The sequence below is a fragment of the Semicossyphus pulcher genome, unplaced genomic scaffold (assembly GCF_022749685.1).
Source record: "Semicossyphus pulcher isolate SPU_LCO1_2020_fin unplaced genomic scaffold, fSemPul1.0.p SCAF_20, whole genome shotgun sequence".
Classification (NCBI taxonomy): Eukaryota; Metazoa; Chordata; class Actinopteri; order Labriformes; family Labridae; genus Semicossyphus; species Semicossyphus pulcher.
The window spans coordinates 18,142,514-18,160,876 of NW_027211694.1; the positions used below are offsets into that span (position 1 = coordinate 18,142,514).

Below are 18,363 nucleotides of genomic sequence, written 5' to 3' on the forward strand. Positions count from 1 at the left end.
TTCAGTTAGGTGTACTGTTTAGTCCGGTAAAGTCATCGCTTTCCTCTCTCAAGATGTCCTGGACTCGAGTATTTGTGCTCCCTTTGCTTTCCATCCTCCTCATCCTCACCTGTGAGTACCTTGTCTGGGTGGGTGGAGGGAAAAGATCTTTTTGGCTTATACATTTTTGTAGGAGATGAGGAAAATAGTTTTGAGGGTATAATGCAGTGACACGCTGTTATCCTTAAAAATGGAAAAAATTGGAAAAAAATTGGAAAAATTGTTAAATCTGGTTGTATATTGTTGCCTTAAATTACCGTAGGCCTTTTGTGGGTGTCAGTTTGAATCGGTCAGAGTTTATTCTTAAGTTGTATTTATTTATTTAAGATTTCAGCTTTTTAAACTTCATCTCAGCCAATCATTTAAGGGAAAATAGCGATCAGTGTAAATCCTTTTTGTAAATTGTAAAAGTCAATTTGTACAGAAATGCTGGTTGTTCAATGTCATATATTTGAATAAAAGTTTAAAGTCCTGTTCTCTGGATGAATATTGGCAAGTGAGTAAAGTAAACAGTAAACACCCGATTTTTGGCTGAGCATACCAAGGAAACATGTTTTCCCTCATTTAAAGATCTAGTCAAAACCTGCAATTTTATCTGACACACGCCAGAAGTCTTCTCAACGACCGCCAGAAGTCTTCTCAACGACCGCCAGAATCTCAGTTGTTTAGTTTTCACAGTGACATTTGGCCAAACAACAGCTGTGCGGCAGACCAGTCAGTGAACAACTGGGCGTGGTAAAATTAATTATGGAAATGAGCAACACTAATCTGAATGAATATTTTAAATTTTGTAGATGGATGATCCAAGGAGAGACGTCCTGTGATTGAAAGTAATTAATAAAAGTTATTGTCGGTTATTTCAATCTTGACTCAATCTGCTATATTTAAAATGTGTATAGGTACAATTATGGCCCCTGCGGACTTCCATATATGATGAAAGAGGTCCATCTGACATTCTATTCTTGTTTTTAACTTTTGAGGAATCAAACCAGCAACAGTTGTTTGCATGCAGCCATGTGGCATTCCAAGGCGCTCCTTGTAATTGTTATCCTGTGTGACAAATTATTTGTATTCCGTATTTTCAATTTCCAAATATTTTTTGTTTGCCATTTTCATGTGTTCAATCTGTGGCACATTCTTTTTGACTGAAGCAATGCATTGTAGTGTGCATTATATTCGGCACAAATATCAAACTGTGTAGGTAGGATTTGTGTGCCTGCACAGAGGCTGGAAAGTGAGGTTGTATGGTCCATTTTATTTTGGAATACAGACATAAGCACGTTTAAATCCCATTCCGCCCATTTTTTTTACTTAATACTCATCAGTAAAGACATTTTGCATTGATGTTTTGATGTTTTGATCTTAGTGTGAAGTAATGATCATTTCTCCTGTTCCTCATACCTCAGTTTCCAGTGTTGTGGAAAATGCAGCAGTCAAAGACGACTCAAAAGCAGGCGAACATAAAGGTGATACCTGTTCAAACACTTACAATAATATCACATAAAATTATTGCTCCACATGGCCTCCATACGCAACACTCACCTTTTGACCTTTTACTTGAAGGGGCAGCACCGCAGTTGTTTATGCCTGAGTCAGAAGCCTCCAACTTCTTCAGACGCCGCAATCGCCGCTCACCTCAATACTATGCTGAGTACCAAGGTAAGTTCTTCAGTGTTTGTTTAGCTTAAGATTACAGTAGTTGTGTGCTCAGAATGCATTCTTTTGAACCATCTACTTCAGGGCAATGAGATTTATTTATTAATGGGTTATGTGGTTTCATGCCTCAGTGTTGCTTCAGTGGTCGATGTAGCCACATGTGGCCACACTGTGGACTGTCTAAATTTTGGCATGCTTTGCCTTCCGTACAACATTTGTATGTGAGTGCATGTGGGAGTGTTGGTTTATTGGTTTGTAGTTGGACTCTGAAGATGCGATGGTTTGAGGTTTTGACTGCGAGCTGTGAAAGTTCGAGAGAAATGCAGAGAGAGTAATGGAAACTCAAGCAGGTGTTGTTCTATACAGTGGCAGCTCTTAAACTTGACACACACACAGAAGCTGGAGGCTGCAGAAGGAGTCACAGGGTAGTATGGAGCAGGCTTCCCACTCTCAGTTTCTTGGTACAATAAGCTCATTCTTTCACTGCCAGCATCAGGACGTTTCACAAAGGCAACACGCCTCAAATCAAATGAACAAACACACTCATGTGGAGGGTTTAGGAGAAACCTGAAAATACAAAACAACTTATTTTCATGCCCAAATGCTGCTGATGATGTAGATTTTCATCTTTTATGGAAAGTACGCAATGGCTCATTTCACCTTTCCCGCCCATCAGAGCAACCAACGGGGCCTCGGCTCCGGACAAACAGGTCCACATTCTTTGAAAAAAATGTTCCTTGCCAGGTTTTGGCCGAAAAGTGATGCAGAGGTTGCTTAGGCCTTAAGGCCAGTCTCTGGGGCTCAGTGCTTACAAATGGTCATTTGTTAAGTCTTAATTGTGAGAGTCTACCTCAATTGGCACTAATTCTGAAAATATCTGTTTGTGAGCCGAAAAACAAAATAAGACGAAAATGTACTAAAGATAAAAACAAATTTCATCCCTGCTGGTCCGACATACAAATCAGGCACATGCAATATTTTCACCAGATGTTGGATGATTGCAGAACCTGGTGTGGCTTCAGATCAGTTTTCATAAAGCAGTGGTGGTCTTCCAGAAACTTCTTATGATGTAACTTAGGATTCTGAAATAAGAGAGTTAGAGGTTAGAAAAATAAAAGAACATCATTTCTTAGACCCAAACTTGAGTCTTCCAATTCGTAGACTAAATGCTAATATAAATTACGATACTTGATCAATTTGTTACATTTTGGAACATAGGTTCAGGACGGATAATCACTGGCCTACTTGGAGGGAAAATAAGTTTGCAGTGTAGACGGAGGTCTATGTGAATACATTCATGTTGTGCTGTAATCCTCACACTCCCTGTAATCCACTACAAGCATGTTGTGAATCAACAAATGATGGACTCAAAAGAAAAACACAAACAGCGCAGTAATGTCTAATGTACAGTGGCTGCCTTGTGCCTGTAGAGGTGGGGATGTTTGGTTTTGCAGGGTGGAGGTCTTTACAAAAACTCCAATACATTACAGTATGTGGTGTGGGTTACCCACATTTATTAGTTTTTTTAAACCCCACCATACTCACACTCTTGTAAATCTAATATTTAATTTGTGTGAACACAAGTTACTTACACAACTTTGGTCTTATGTTTGGGGTTTTCCACTGAGCTTCCAGTTAGCAAGACTACAGATCTACAGCTACGCTAGCTGTTCTTTGAGGCTAATTAGGCACAGCTGTGATTTGGGCTAAATGTTAGATTACTAACATGCTTACAATGAGAAAGCGACATGCTGATGTTTAGCTTGTTAACCATGTTTGACCATAGATTAACATTTACTAGCTTATTAGCAAAAACTACACCTTGTAGCTTAGGATGGAACATTTTTGCTTTGGCTTTAGTCATAACTCTACGGTGGCCAACAAGGCCAAAACAACAGCAGTCCAAATTAATTTCAATGTGCTGCAATTTCCATCCAGAACAAATAAAACATGCAGTCATCTGAAGTTGAACTCTGGGCTTTTGTATCACATTTGTCCTTTTCAGCCAGAATATAACCCAATTCGACAAAGACCTAATGATGGTACTTCTTGAAAAGCCAGGGACTGGGGCGTCGGTTTAGCTCTGGCTAAAGCATGTGCGTGCCCCATGTACAGAAACCCAGCCTTTGACGCATCGACCCCAGGTTCGTCTCTGACCCTAGGTACTTTGCTGTTATGTCGTTCCAACTTTCTCTTCCATTTCTGACTCTATCAACTGTCCTATTGAAAAAAAAGGAAAGAAAAGTCAGGGACTCATCCTCTGCGACAATAAATGTAATAACCCACCAAACAGCTGAAGCCATTTTTGAGCCCATACTAACCAGCTAGCAGACTAACTTGAGCCATGCAACTAGCATACCTACAAATCACACAGTAGACAAAACAGTGGGTTGTTTTTAACGTGCAGTGGCTGCACCTGCATCATCTATCAGGAACATGTGAGTGTGTGTCCACAGATAAAACTGTTGGCTTCCACATAAGCTCTCCTCTCCCCTTTTCTCTCCTCAGCCGAGCAGAGGGTAAGGCTCACGGCAAACGAGCGGAGGAGGGAGTACAACGAGGAGCAAAGGGATGAGTTCGAGAACTACGTGGAGGAGGAGCGTGACGGTAAGACCTGAGTGCAGCTGCTTTTAATTCCAAATGACGGTTTAACCCTTCATTAAACCCCAACTGAAAATACTCATATTTAACATAAAAACCTTTGTTCTGTGACACTAAATAAAACAGAACGATATAGCACAGAGACTTCGCATCAGTAAGCACAAGCCAATTTAGCCACTTTGCATCATGTTGTGAGGGCTAACCTTAATTGGTCCTTGAGAAAAGCCTGAGATATACTGGAATGTTAGCTGTCACGAGAAGGCCCAATAGAGAGGACACATTGAGGGAAGACAGTGTTCTCGTTTGGATGTCGAGTGGACTTCATGGCACCCACGAGCCTTCGGACCACAGCAGAGTGCCTGAGACTCCACACCAAATCAAAGTGTCCATTTGTGGTCCACCCGAAGCTAACAATCTTTCCTGTGGTTGACTGTCCCGTGTGATATAGTTGCAGTGTTGGTTTCTAAACTAAGAACTGCTAACTATAAAGACGTGACTGGGCTTTTATATAAAAGATAAGCCATGTTTTGGGTGGTTTGTGGTTAGCGCTGTCGCCTCACAGCAAGAAGGTCCAGAGTTCGAATCCCTGTTCGAACAATATGTTCTTTCTGTGTGGAGTTTGCATGTTCTCCCTGTGCATGCGTGGGTTCCCCCTGGGTACTCCGGCTTCCTCCCACAGCCCAAAGACATGCTCGTTAGGTTCATGGTGACTCTAAAAATGGCTGTGAGTGTGAGCGTGAAAGTCTGTCTATGTGTCAGCCCTGTGATTGACTGCCAATCCGTCCAGGGTGTACCCCCGCGTCTCGCATCTCATATCACACCTGTTCTTAGATCACTTCATTGGCTCCTCATCAAAACAAGGATTGAGTGTAAAATTCTCCTACTTGTGTACAAAGCTCTAAATGACTTTGCTCCTGAGTACACAAAATGCATGCTAAACAGCTACAACCCAGCTAGAACTCTTTGGTCCACAGACCAAAGGTGGTCTTCTGACTACCCCATGTACGAACTCCAAAGCAGGGGAGGCCACTTTCAGTATTTATGCCCCAAGACGATGGAGTGCCTCCCTGAGGACCTGAGAGTTGCCCCAACACTCAACACTTTTAACACTTTTTTCGTGTGTATGTGTGTGTGCATGTTTGTCTATGTGTGGTGTGCATGTTGTGTATATTTGAATTTTTATTCATTTGTACTGCAAAGGTAACATACAGGGAGTTTATCGGCTATAAACAGCAGCCTGCTGTTGCCGAAAACACGGTTCAGACTGGCAGACAGTAGGCAATTACCTTAAAGAAGCCAAAAACTCTACTTAGGGGAGCTGCGAAGTTGAAAGATCATTCTCACTAAGATCACCCCTACTATTGACCCCAGCTGGCACGGGCAGGAGACACATGTTCCTTTGTTAAAGTGACAACCTCCTAGATGTTCATGTAAATAAATGTCTGTTAAGTCACTATGTATCGCCTAATGAGGTAACAATCACAAAATCCCAAGCGGCACCCAGGTAGTGACGCGTTTTCCATCACCCAGCAGTGGTTGGTCTGCCAGAGAGGGAAGGCGGAGCTAAGCGGCTGCTTTTCTGGTCTCTGCAAGTGTCACGAGTAAACAGTAATCTACTATGGCTGAACAAACAAAGAAAAGAAACAGTCTAAAAAGGAATACGGCTAGCAGCGAGGAAAATCAAGATTTACAACCGTGGACGTCACACGTGCAACACTGTCTGGATATCTGGGAAGTGTGCTCTCGCAATTACCGTTTTGTCGCCATAGGTGCCGCCAAAGGGAACGAAACAGAGATCTTTAATATAAAAATATTGAGTATAGCAAACTTTAATTCAACTCTTGTTTTGATCCACAGAGCAAGATGAGAGAACAAGTGAGAAGAATGAGCAGTTCAGAGAGTATCACTACGACGGCCAATACCCTCGCTACTACTGGTTCCACTGAGCGACTGTCACATGGAGGGCCGAGCAATAGCACCTCTCATTTGAGCAGCAGCTTCATATTGTAACTAACATTGATTCCTGACACTTTGAGAGTTGTCTCCATGTTGTTCTATACTTTTATCTACAAGATAAAGGTTTATTTGTCTTTTTTTTATGAAAGTTAAATTGTGCAATATGCGTCTCCTTTTCCAACTGTAAAATGTATTAAAAGTGCAGTTTTTGTATTGTAAGCCACATTTTATCATTAAATGGATATTATACTGTATGTTTTGCATGCTTACTTTTTTTTTTACATGCACATAAAAGCTTTACATTGTGTTTCATGTCAGATTGCAGCTTTAGCAGCAATAAATTAACTTCTTACATTAACAACTGACTTGTTTTTCGAGGCATGCACGTATATTTTTACATCTTTAAATCAAAATGACAAAGACGAGTCTCCTGATACCAAGAGCACTAATGTGTTTTGACTCACCCGAGCCCTGTCTGGTATTCGTGGTATTTAAAGGAAAGGGAGGCAGCCTGGAATAAAAAAAGATGAGGTGAGCTGCAGAAGTCATCAGGCTGAAATTAATTCCACATTCCAGAGTGGAAATATTAGACAGAAACTGGGCAAAGGAGAGAGAGAGGAGGTGGGGAAAGGGGGGGAAAGAAAGAAGCAACGGGATAATGAGGGCAAATTAAACCCACAAATGATGCGGCATGGCACTCAAGCTGAACTAATAACATAGCTTCAAATACAAAAGCTGTTTGATCTTTTAACTGTGATTCAACCCAGAGCTTCCCTGTTAAAGGACATGTGTGGATCGGCTCGCAGACTTCAGAGAGGGCCACCTGGCTACAGTAGTCATCATGGAAACACATGGAGGGTGTTTTAAGGACTTTTGTGTCCTGATACAGAAGCCAGGTCGAGTCACTGTGAACCAAATATGAAAGAGTAGATGGGACTCTTAAAGGCAGTCATGTAACAGCGCCCTACTTATGCAATAAAGAAGAGCTTGGGTACCTTTCAAATTCTTACTTTAATCAGCTCGTTTCAAACATCTCCACATATTCAAATCTCCACGATCAATATCAAAACATCAAACTTTCAAAAACATAATTTATACAAATGTAAAAATGCTACTATGATACTTAAATTACAAAAATAAAAACACACATCCCCTCGACAACCGGCTTGGTGTGGTCACTTCATGCTGTTGAGGAACTTTCCGTGCTCCTCTCCTCGAGGCTGGAGAAGCTCTCTGCCGATCTTAGGTCCAGCTTTCTCCTGCAATTAAAGAAGAAAGAGCGACATCAGCTCTGTTTCTTTCACAATAGGAACGTTTTTTATTTGTAAATGAGCTGTAATCTATTACTCAGTGAGAGATCATACCTTCAGCATCCCGTCACGCTCCCATTTAAACAGCCCGCAGTTACTGAAAACATAAAACAACATTAGTTATAACGTGTTTCAGTTGAGAGAGAGATGACTACAGCTACAGGGACATGAAGAATCTCACCTGCAGTGCTTGTTGGGCAGTCTGTCCAGAGCGATGGCTCTCTGTCCACAGGGACATTTGAAGAAACGTTTCATGGCATCGTGCCAGTGCAGATCATGATTCTGCTCCACGCATCGATCAGCCGGCTTGAAGTAGGTGTAGCTACACTGGAAGCAAGGGAACATGGGAAAAACAGGTTATATTTCCTACTTGTACCAGAGAGAGGCCAAATTCCAATCTCTTCACTATGGAGGTTGGCTTTTTTTTCTAATTCTTTAATAATATTGTGTCCCATTCCTCATTCTTATGCAGTTCTCAAACCCTCACAGACTCAAGCCCGACATCATTAAAGTCCGTAAGGATCAGTGCTCAGGCTTTATGGGTGGAGAATGGGATTGGGCCGGACTATCCAAGGAGACTGATACCAGGTCACCAACATTATCTCAAAGTTTAATTTAGAACAAAATAGACACATTCATATATGTGGAAATTTGACTTAATACCTTTTTACAGGTAACAGCACGACACTTCATCTCTCTGATGCCCTTCATCTTCTCCTCCATCTGCTCCTTCTTCACCAGAGGATCAAAGTAGCGCTCCTGCAGCTGGTACTCAGCCTGAGTGAGAGAGAGGGAGAGAGAGAGAGAGAGAGAGAGAGAGAGAGAGACAGAGAGAGAGAGAGCGAGAGAGAGAGAGAGACAGAGAGAGAGAGTGAGGACATTAAGTGTATAAATGTCTTTCATTCACACACATTTTACAATGTGTTAATGAAATAGAAAAAAAAGGGAGAAATCAGATCTTCGATGTAGAGGTCTTCACGGGCCCACCGGAACCCTAGGACCTGGGAAGGGTCACGACTCGTTCTAGAGCCCCGGGTTCGGGGTTCGAACACCCGGCCGTGATTAGAAAGGGCTGGTCATGATGAAAGAGAAAGTGCAAGCAAAGTGCAGCTATGGCCACAAGGTGCCACCAATGACCTGACTGAGCGAGTGCTCCAGCTGCTTTTGCTCAGGAAGGTGAAGGGTCAGGTGTCACAAGAGTCGGACAACACGGACGATAGCAAACTACAAATGTTAACGTTAGCAGCTGTAGCAGAGACTAATCGTTATCATTGTTCAAAAGGAAAAATAATCAAAGTTACTTTTTTATTCTGGATGCAACAAAGCGACAACGCTGCTTCTAAACGAGCCGTGCATTTGTCATCCGTCTGCGTGACAGCAAGTGGACTTTTGATCTGAAATAACTAGTGGATTAGCGTTGGTGTTTTTATCAACACGACATGGATAACAGAAAACCTGGAAGCATTTTATGAACTTTCTCGGCGGAGGATGGATTATATGCACGGCCAGGCACCGGGTCGTACATTTCCGGGTCTCTTTGGGTTCGGGCATGACATTTTGGACCCGTGAAGACCTCTGCTTATATGTATATATATATTTGCAGTACATCAAAATAGGCTTAGGAAAACAAGTCTTTAATAGACGCATGCAGGAAGTGTCATTGTCTTACCGCCTGCAGTATAACATTGTGGCGAGATTTGGCGTTGAGGATCTTTTGAAACTCCTCTGACTGCACGTACTGGAGTTGTTCTCTCTTCTTCTTCTGGACCGGTTCCTCTTCCTCTTTACTTGACGATTCACCTGCAATGTGAGTAAAAGGAGGGGTTCAAACATATACAGAACATTTATAGAAACCGCAGAAATCTAAATTCTACTAATCAAATCAAGTGCTCAAATGTCTTCAAATTCTTCAGTGAGCTCCTCGTCCTCTGTCATGAATAAAGTTCTGAATAACTGAATGATTTCCTGATGATTAAATCAGCAGCAACAAAATACAAAATAAGGTATTAAAAAGAAAGTATGAATGACATCTTTAATGTGAACTGTGTGCGCACCGTTGGGGGAGGTGAGATTCTTCTCCACTCTGGCGTTGATCTCACCGTCGTTGCTCCTCTTCCTCTTCACAGCGTTGGGGTCTTCCTTCTCCAGCCCCGCCCCTTTGGCCCTCAGCTTCCTCAGAGCAGCCAGCTTAGCAGCTGATAGGCTGAGAGCACTGGGGGCGGGGGCGGATGGCGGGCTGTTCTCAAAGAAGAGGATGTCTTCCCCCTCAGAGAAGCCTCGCCCCAGGGTGGGGGTGTTTGGAGCTTTGGGGCTGTGGGTGGTCTTGGGGGCCTCAGAAGCTGCTTTTGGTGACATGAGACCACCTCTCCCCGGTAACGATGACCCGGGTCTGGGCACTGCAGAGCTCTGCAGCACCCTTTTCTGGATCTCGTCTGCCCTGCGTTTGCGGATGTCCTGGAGCTCCCGCTGCTTCTGTTTCTGCTGCTTCAGCAGGTCTGAGGCGGAGATGGACTGCACTGGAGCTCCAGCTGCATCTTTGGGGACTGAGGATGAAAAACAGGTTCATGAATAGTTCATTGCTATATTTAAAGGATTTTAGTCGCAAAGGATAGGAGAGGAAGAATAATGTGAGTGCTGTAGGAAAGGGATACATTTTCTATGTAAGCCTCATAAAAGTACATTTATCTAAGTTTTTAACGATGTCATTTTAAGTTGAAAATTAATAAAATAAATGATTTCCTCAAAGGGCAAACAGAATTTATTTTTCTGACCAAGTTGGCAGAATACATTTAAACATGCAAAGTCTGACTTCATAAGATTGAATATAGTAAACGTGCCTTAATCATTTTTAGGTATTTTCTATTTCCTCTCTCTACTGTTATTGTATATTATTTTATGTTTGATGTGTGCACAATGCTTTATGTATTTGCTGTTATACAGAGTGTAAAATGATGCCTAAGAATGCTCTTCATAAATAAAAATTGAATAAGATTATAACGAAAAGAGAAACAATCATAACTGGACTTGATTTAAAATTAACAGCTCCTCAATTAAACACTGTTCTGGGATTCGACTGAACTTCGTAAAGAGTCCCTCCAGAGAAAATCAAGTGTTTAACGTAACGTCTCCATGTGGTGTTCTTCATGTGCTACATATCAGGGACAACATCAGCAGTCATCTCCATGGCTGGGCCTGTCTGCTTTGGACAGGCTGAACAACATGTATTCAGATTGGCAGGTTTGAGACGTCACAAACCTAAGGAGCCAATCCCGTTAATGGACGGGGCGACGCTATGCATATCATTATGTGTAACCTATGGCAACCACTTCAGCGATGCACAAGCCAGCTGTAACCGCCATCGTCATTTTTGCAAACTCACTACTGACTACTGCTAATTACTACATTTCAAGCTAGCTAAGTTTCAACAAGTTGCCACTAAACGATGGCAGAGACGTGTTGTGTTTTGGCGACGGAGGGGGCGGTTGGAAATGTGCAAAGTGGGCGGGGCCTAAGTAGATTCAGGAATTTCTAATGAGAGAGAAGGAGGAGATGCTTTGGGAGGATTTTTACAAGGTAATTAAACGTATTTTGCAGAAAAAACATATCAGACACAATTTATTATTTCAAGCAGACATTTTATATGTCTTAAAACATGACTGGAACTGGTCTATAAGTTCTTCATAATCTATTTTTGGATAAATACTTGGTCTATACACTGAAACAGGTCGAATCTGATCAAATCTGCGAGTGTAAATATTGTGTGTCTAGAAATATATGAGGGACAGGCCATGAGATGTCAGAGCACAGGAATACATAAATAAAATAAGTGTAATCAGTTCTTAATTAGCTAGAAGTCAACAGCACAGAGATGGTTCCATGTTGTGTACCTGATTGGCTGCCCTGTATCAGGTGCTTCTTCAGCTGCAGAGCTCCGGGTGTCGGTACCGACATCAGGCTTTTAAACTCATTTGAACAACCGGAAACTTCACCGGACTGCACGGCTGAAAAATACAAACAAGCAAGCAGAAAACGATTACAATTTTTTTTCCTTTATGGGGCAATCTTTCAGCATTGTTTCACTTTGTAGAGGCCCTAATAAATCAAGTATTATAAAGATACTTTCTTACTACCTAAAACATCGACACATTTTTAAACAACTTTACAAAATAAGGTTAAGAGTGTTTAAGATAAACATACCCCTAAAAGATGAAATGTGGAGGATGTCATTTTACTCTTAGAACATTTAAACTTATAAACTCTCACAAGACATATAAAAGGTTAGCAACGTATAAAGGGTTTGCTAACAGACTTTATTGACTCAGTTTATATGCCAGTAAATATGCACTTAGGCAGGATTTGGTGAAACAGGCCGTCCTGAACGTGTTAGAGATCAGTTCTTACCCAGCCTCTTGGCCTGGTTGACGAGCTGAGCGGAGCCCTTCACAAACATCTTGTCCAGAGTCTTCTGGGCCGGTTTGTTGGGTTTGGACGCCGTTCTGCAACACACAGACCTGTTACTGAAACAGCTCCCACACACTGCTCCTGGCTCTGTAAGTTGCAGTTAGCAAGTACAAATTGTTTTCAGCATGCACTGTTAAAGTGCAAATATAATTGCCACCAGTCTCCAAATTGGACAGGGCTGTGACCTCTGTATGCACTGTTATCTACTAGAGCGTCTGCTGATCAGGAGCAGTAGGACACACATTTTTAAAAATTATTTCTGCATTAATTAGATGGTGTGCTTTAAAGTGAGAATTTATGGGAAACAGATCAATTAAACGACTTCATCACTCACATTGACGCGGCGCAGGCGGCTGAGGAAACACCGCCGTAGTAGAAGCCGTCCTGACACAGGCGGTCCCTCAGGCCACCACCGGCACCTTTCCCCTTCACCTTGTTTGGAGCTTTTCCAGAAAACGAGGACTGCAGATCGGCCCTCTTCGCGCTCATCTTCTTATACTGGGCCTTGACGTGATACTGGCAGTACTGGCACTCAAACTGGAAAGCCACAACCACACAGAAACATCTGTAAGATGATGATGGCATACTGATTCCTAATGAGACTCAATGGATAAAAAAGTGAGGCTGATACATCTAGAGAAAGGAAAATTCACCCACCATGTTGACGATCTGAGAGCAGGGGTCTCCGTTCTTCTTCGCGGCCTTGCAGGTGCCGTAGTCCTGAGCGTCACCCATCAGCAAAACCTTCTGTGGGTGATCCACCGTCAGGCTCACCTGCACACATACAACACAGGCTTTTATCTTCTAAAACGGGAATCAGTGACAAATGACCAATCAAAAGACACAATATGAAACAGAAGAGACAACATGTCAACTGTTGGGGATGCTCCATCTTGTATTCATTGAAATATTTTATAAATGGAACTTATTTTTGACATTATTATAAACCTTCTGTATGTTTTATAGATTTAGATTTTCTTTCTTTCGAATTAATTCAAATGTCAAACTAATTTGACAATAAATTGTTTAAATCATTTTTCATTCATTAATGCAGAAAAAACCTAAAGTCGTTACAACTACTGCAGTGACGTGTGGATGAAACAAGATATTTTGGTTGAGCATTTTTTACTATTTTCTAATATTGACACGAAATTATGAATTAAATAATATAGAAAATATACTGTAGATTAATCAATAATCTTAAGAAAAAAACGTATTGGCTTTGCCTTTTTTTATAGGACAGCTGAAGAGAGACAGGAAACGTTGGTCGAGAGAGTCGGGGATGACATGCACCAAATGATCGGCAGACCGGGAGTCAAGCCTACGAAGAGTGCATCGAGGACTTCAGCCTCTGTACGTGGGGCGCCTGCTCCACCAAGTAAGCTAAACCAGCGCCCCATTAATCAGTAATGTTAATGTTTTAACTTTTTAAGATGGAGTAAAATACTTTTGCAAAATATTGATGTCAATATCAAAAACCGTAACAATAGACATCAAAACTTAAACAGCTGTCGGTTATAAATTCTTTAGCAATGCTCTCAAAAGAAAAAGCAGATGAACAGGAAGAGAAATGTGGAAGGCTGTGCATCTGTGAAGCTACTACTTGATAAGTGCTGTATTTAATTAACTTCAATATTAAAGTTTATTATTAACAAAAAAAAACAGCAGAAACCTACTACAAAGCTGTCTGTGGGTAAGTTACAGTTTTACTAAATCTTATGATTCAAACGTTCGACAGAGACACTGGAAGCTGTGTCCAAACTGCTGCTCCCGTCTTCTGAGATTAGAGACCACATACTAAATGTATGGTATGGGTGAGTGTGTGTGTGTGTGTGTGTGCGCGTTGTGCAGTTGGGCAGAGCTTTGGCTTTCCTCGCCACTTTGCTCACTTAACATCTCAGTTTGGCATGCCAAACCGTACTGACTATTTTTAATCTCCAGACACCACCAGACTGTTTTGTGCTTTAATTTGCGAAAGCTCCAAACCAGCCAGACAAACAACCAACTCAGCAGAACATAAACACGTACAAGATTAGGACTTTACCACGACTGAACGAGAGTTTAATTTTAAGGTTAATGTTCTAAGACTGACACGCAACGTCCCTCTGGGCCTGTTTCCTGTCCCCTGATTTTGACCTTTAACCCTCTAAAATCTCTCTACAATCTTTCTGGCAAATCAGTCTGGTTTGAGATGTTGCATTTATACTTATTATTGGAAAATTAAACTGTCCTGGATGTTTTTTCTTCCATATTTGAAAACTACAGGCATGTGTGAAACCTGAAGAGGAAAATGGTGCATCATTTAAAGCGACACATTGTTATTACCTCAACACACAAGAGCAGCCATCGTTTATTATTTTCATTTTCATATTCGGTTCAGACTGTCCACTCACCCCGTCATATCCATCCTTCTGCTTCATGGCGTTGGGGTTGAGGAGGCCGATGACGGTGCCCGGCTCCGTCTTCCACAGCTCTTTGTGGACTTCACCGAACAGGAGCAGAGACACAAACACTTCCAGGTTATGGAGGTCGTTCAGCTTCCAGATGCTGAAGGTTTTTCCCTGCAGAGAGGAAGCACTCAGTCAAAAATGGGAAAGCAAAGAGTGTTTGCAAATTGTTTTTCTGTTTTAAATCCAATCATCAAATCCCAAACTGCTCTTCTGCACAGGGTTGATGACTTTAGAGATAAGTATTTTGCTTTCCATGGTGAGGGTGTTGCAGTATTCTTCTTGCTTCCCAAAGTTTCAAGAAATGCAGGCTGAACTCCACAGGAGAAAAATATTCAGTATTATTATGTATGATGAGAAACAGTTTCCTGTTAAGCTCTTTACACATCCCTGTATTTAAGAAAACACAGATGTAATAACTGAGGCCGGGAGGTTTGAGCATAGACCTACACTGCTGCTGCTTTGCGGTGTGACTTTGTTGACCAGCACGGCGAACGTCACCCAGTCGCTGTCCTCGAGCTTCTCCTTAGCCAAACGCTCCGGCACCTGCGACAGGCGGATGAGGCGGCGGTCAGCCATCTTGCGGTCCATCTCGCTGGAGGAGACCCGCGGTTTTCTGGAACACAAAAAAAACAAGACTCAGACTGAAACCCTGGACAGAAAAGATTGGATGTGTTCGTATGCCTCGAATCCAGGATTACACTTCAGTGTCCTCACCTGAGCCGCAGTCCGGAGTATTTTTCCACACCCACATCTTTAGGAAGAGGAGGAAGAGTAGAAGGTTTCTGCTGTCCTGCTGATGCAGCTGCTGCAGGTCTGTTCTGAGAGGCTGGAGGTGACTGTAGAGGATTGGTGACCTTGGTAGTCTCTACTGGCTGGAAGGAGCTGCCGATCTTTATCTCCACCAGTGGCCCTCTGTCTTCTGATATGGAAACAGTGAGGTAAATACACTCATACGTTGACATACTTTTTCCAACAGTTCTGCTCATGTTGATGGGTTGTGTGAGGCTCTACCTGGTGATGTGCTGGGTTTGGCAGTGTGAGCCACTCTGGGTTTGCGTTTGAAGGAGTCAGCGTTGTTCAGCTGATCAAAGAAGTCAGAGGACTCCTGGAGCTTCAGACTTTCTCCGCTGACTGAAGATGTGTCTGCTGTTACAATAAGAGAAGGAAAACAGAAGCTCAATCAAATTGCTTATGAGTGTCTGTTTGTCTTCATCCATTTCTTCAGCGTAAAATAAAATGGCAAAGTGGCCTGTGGACTGTCAAACTCTGCAGCAGCTGAACACATGGTTTATAAACATTTTTCTATTTCTGTGCTTTTAAATACATTGATTTTAATGGCAGGATTTATATTTGGGATTGTAAAGTCAGCCCTCTGGAGCTTCCATTTACCTGTTACGACCGCTCAGTCCACACTCCCATGCAAAAAGTTGGAAAACGTTCCACTGTCAAATATCTCTGCCCTATAAGGAACTACACTAAGCAGTTCCACCCAAAAGATATAACAATTATAGCCTGTATTGTTTGCCATCTCTCCATGACATGCACAGCTCCAGGACCCTGAGGCGTGCAGGTAAGATTGTGGCCGACCCCTCTCACGCCGGACACAGTCTCTTTGAGACCCTCCCCTCTGGCAAGAGGCTGCGCTCCATCGGGACCAAAAACTCATGACACAAGTTTCTTCCCCTCTGCTGCCAGCCTCGTCAACAAGGCCCCACCCCACCCCCCCACTTGACATGGACTCTCATCCAGCCCCTCAGTCAGTATCAACATTAAAAGATTAAAGCCAAAAGATTCAACTGAAGAGACAATGAATGGTCACTAATAAACCTGTTGTTGCTAATGCTAATTAGCTTATTTTGTTGTAAAATAACTATTTAAAGGTGAATTGTGGAGTTTTCAAACCTCTGCCCTATTTAATGGAATGTTAAGACTTCAAATCAGACTCTATGTGCTACATTAACACACACTTGACTTTTATATTGTCTGTACAATGCACTATTTTAAATTTGATACTGTAAGCTCTCCAATATCCTGCACATCTGTACAGTTTTTAATTATACCTGTTTATTCTTATAACCTATTTGTTTTTTCTTGCTCTATTTAAGTCTTTTACTGATTTTTATTCTAGTTCTGTGTTAATTGTTCTGCACAAAAACACCAAAACAAATCCCTTGTATGTGTGAACCTAATTGGCAATAAACCCCGATTCTGATTGGGATATTGTTTTGTCACTTTTATAAATAATCACAGAAAGTTGGTGAAAAAGTTAAATAATTAGAATTTCAAAGCGTGCTTGTAGCCTTGTTTATAGAGTTTCTTTTGTTACTATTTCTTCTATCTGGTTCACACAGACACACAGATATATACTGTATATGTAGATACATACATTTGGTATGATGTGCCCACATTTTGGACAGTTATAAAAGCACTTTAGGCAGTGCAGTTATGTTGCCTGTGACGCACAGGCCTCGAGGCAGTCACATGGCGTACTTCTTGCCTTGATTTGGACGCCTGCACTGACTTCAACACAGTTTCAACATTTCTCAATTTTATATTACAAATAACTGAATACAGGCAATTGTGTGGAAACACAAATACAAACTACAAAATGTACCTGCTGGTGTCTTGGTCTTTTGTGTGGTAGTGGCTGGTTTGGCCTGGGACGGTTTAGTGGTTGGCTGTTTGGGAGTTGTTGGTTTGGGGGTCGTTGGTTTGGGACCAGCAGAACTCCCTTTAGTCGAGACTGTAGTGGAGGATGAAACCTTCTGGCTTGCTTCCAGCTGCTGCTGCAACCGCTGCATCTGCTCCTGCATGCGCTTCAGCTCATCTGAAAAAGGAAGAAATAAACACCACTGGTGAACACACAACAAACAAGCAGCACATAAATTACATTGAGCATCAACTAGAAGAAGGAGCAGATGAGACTGCAGCAGCACAAACCTTGTAAATCCTCCCTGGACCTGTCCAGGCTCTCACAGGTTCCTTCTCCACTTTCTTTTCCTTTAGTCTCTTCATTTTCAATGTCGTCCACGTCTCCAAAGAGCTCAGACACTGAGTCTTCCTTCTCCATTTCTCGCTCTCCCTCCTCCGCGCCCTCTTTGTACTCTTCCTCCTCATTATCATCGTCAAAGAGGTTGTCCAAGTCATCCTCCTGCTCCTGACTGTCCTTTTCTTCTTGGACACCCTCGCTCTCAGCCAGCAGCGCGGTCAAAATGTCCAGATCATCCTCACCTAGACAAAAAAGATATACTCTAACATATTTCTTGACCTTGTTACAAGCTGTACTGTAATGTGAACTAATTGCTGGTACTTACTGTCCATTCTAGAGATGTGAACGGTGGAGCTGATTTTAGTTCACCTGGTGACCTACAAGAAGTCAGACATTTGAATAATGTATGGAGTGAAAGACTGACTCAATTAAGGGTCTATAATAAAAATGTATGCCAAAATTCAAATTCCACCAACTTCTACTTGTATCTTCTTGTACCAAACTAAATCAAATGTTTGATCTTTATACTTTAATATTTTTAAACAATATTGCACTGTACCAAATTATATAAGACTATAATAACTGCCCCAAATTACTTACATTTTGTAAAACAGTAAAAGCATTGTCTCACTCATTGTTATAACTCTGCTGTGTAAACATACTGGTCAAATATGTTTGCATCAGCATAACCCACATAATAGCAACATCTTGTAATGGAAGACTACAGTGATTGAACTATACGGAAGGACCGTTCCCATTGTATGCAATGTCAATTACTTAAAACTGCCCTGTGCAAGACAATCACATAAGCCTCAGTACATGATTTTTTTTTAATGAGATAAGCAAAGGTTGGCCTGGTTCAACTTGGTACAAACTGTCTCAGGAAAGCCATGATTCAGCA

General features: G+C 41.9%; 2 protein-coding genes across 2 annotated transcripts; one reads left to right on the forward strand and one right to left on the reverse strand.

Moving 5' to 3' along the window:
• On the forward strand, window positions 1-6,549 carry ucmaa (upper zone of growth plate and cartilage matrix associated a). Its single transcript, XM_069671459.1, has 5 exons — window positions 1-111; window positions 1,446-1,505; window positions 1,603-1,698; window positions 4,204-4,302; window positions 6,154-6,549. Exons 1-5 carry the CDS (start codon window positions 54-56, stop codon window positions 6,240-6,242), a joined length of 402 nt encoding a protein of 133 aa, XP_069527560.1. The 5' UTR covers window positions 1-53; the 3' UTR covers window positions 6,243-6,549.
• Window positions 6,550-7,294: 745 nt separating this feature from the next.
• On the reverse strand, window positions 7,295-17,794 carry mcm10 (minichromosome maintenance 10 replication initiation factor). The gene is made up of 17 exons (XM_069671477.1): window positions 17,788-17,794; window positions 17,414-17,704; window positions 17,088-17,300; window positions 15,485-15,619; window positions 15,188-15,392; window positions 14,921-15,086; window positions 14,417-14,584; window positions 12,681-12,797; window positions 12,358-12,560; window positions 11,964-12,058; window positions 11,450-11,563; window positions 9,617-10,105; window positions 9,232-9,362; window positions 8,226-8,339; window positions 7,744-7,889; window positions 7,617-7,659; window positions 7,295-7,511 (listed from the first exon to the last, which is right to left on the reverse strand). Exons 1-17 carry the CDS (start codon window positions 17,792-17,794, stop codon window positions 7,428-7,430), a joined length of 2,721 nt encoding a protein of 906 aa, XP_069527578.1. The 3' UTR covers window positions 7,295-7,427.
• Window positions 17,795-18,363: the final 569 nt, after the last annotated feature.

What these genes read in the sequence shown, in the direction of transcription:
- ucmaa (XM_069671459.1), top strand. Translation starts at nt 54, where the DNA reads ATGTCCTGGACTCGAGTATTTGTGCTCCCTTTGCTTTCCATCCTCCTC. An exon ending in AAAAGCAGGCGAACATAAAG is followed by an intron (nt 1,506 to 1,602) that starts GTGATACCTGTT and finishes TTTTACTTGAAG; the next exon opens with GGGCAGCACCGCAGTTGTTT. An exon ending in ATACTATGCTGAGTACCAAG is followed by an intron (nt 1,699 to 4,203) that starts GTAAGTTCTTCA and finishes TTCTCTCCTCAG; the next exon opens with CCGAGCAGAGGGTAAGGCTC.
- mcm10 (XM_069671477.1), bottom strand. An exon ending in GTGCTGTTACCTGTAAAAAG is followed by an intron (nt 7,890 to 8,225) that starts GTATTAAGTCAA and finishes CCTTGCTTCCAG; the next exon opens with TGTAGCTACACCTACTTCAA. An exon ending in AGCGTGACGGGATGCTGAAG is followed by an intron (nt 7,512 to 7,616) that starts GTATGATCTCTC and finishes CTTTAATTGCAG; the next exon opens with GAGAAAGCTGGACCTAAGAT.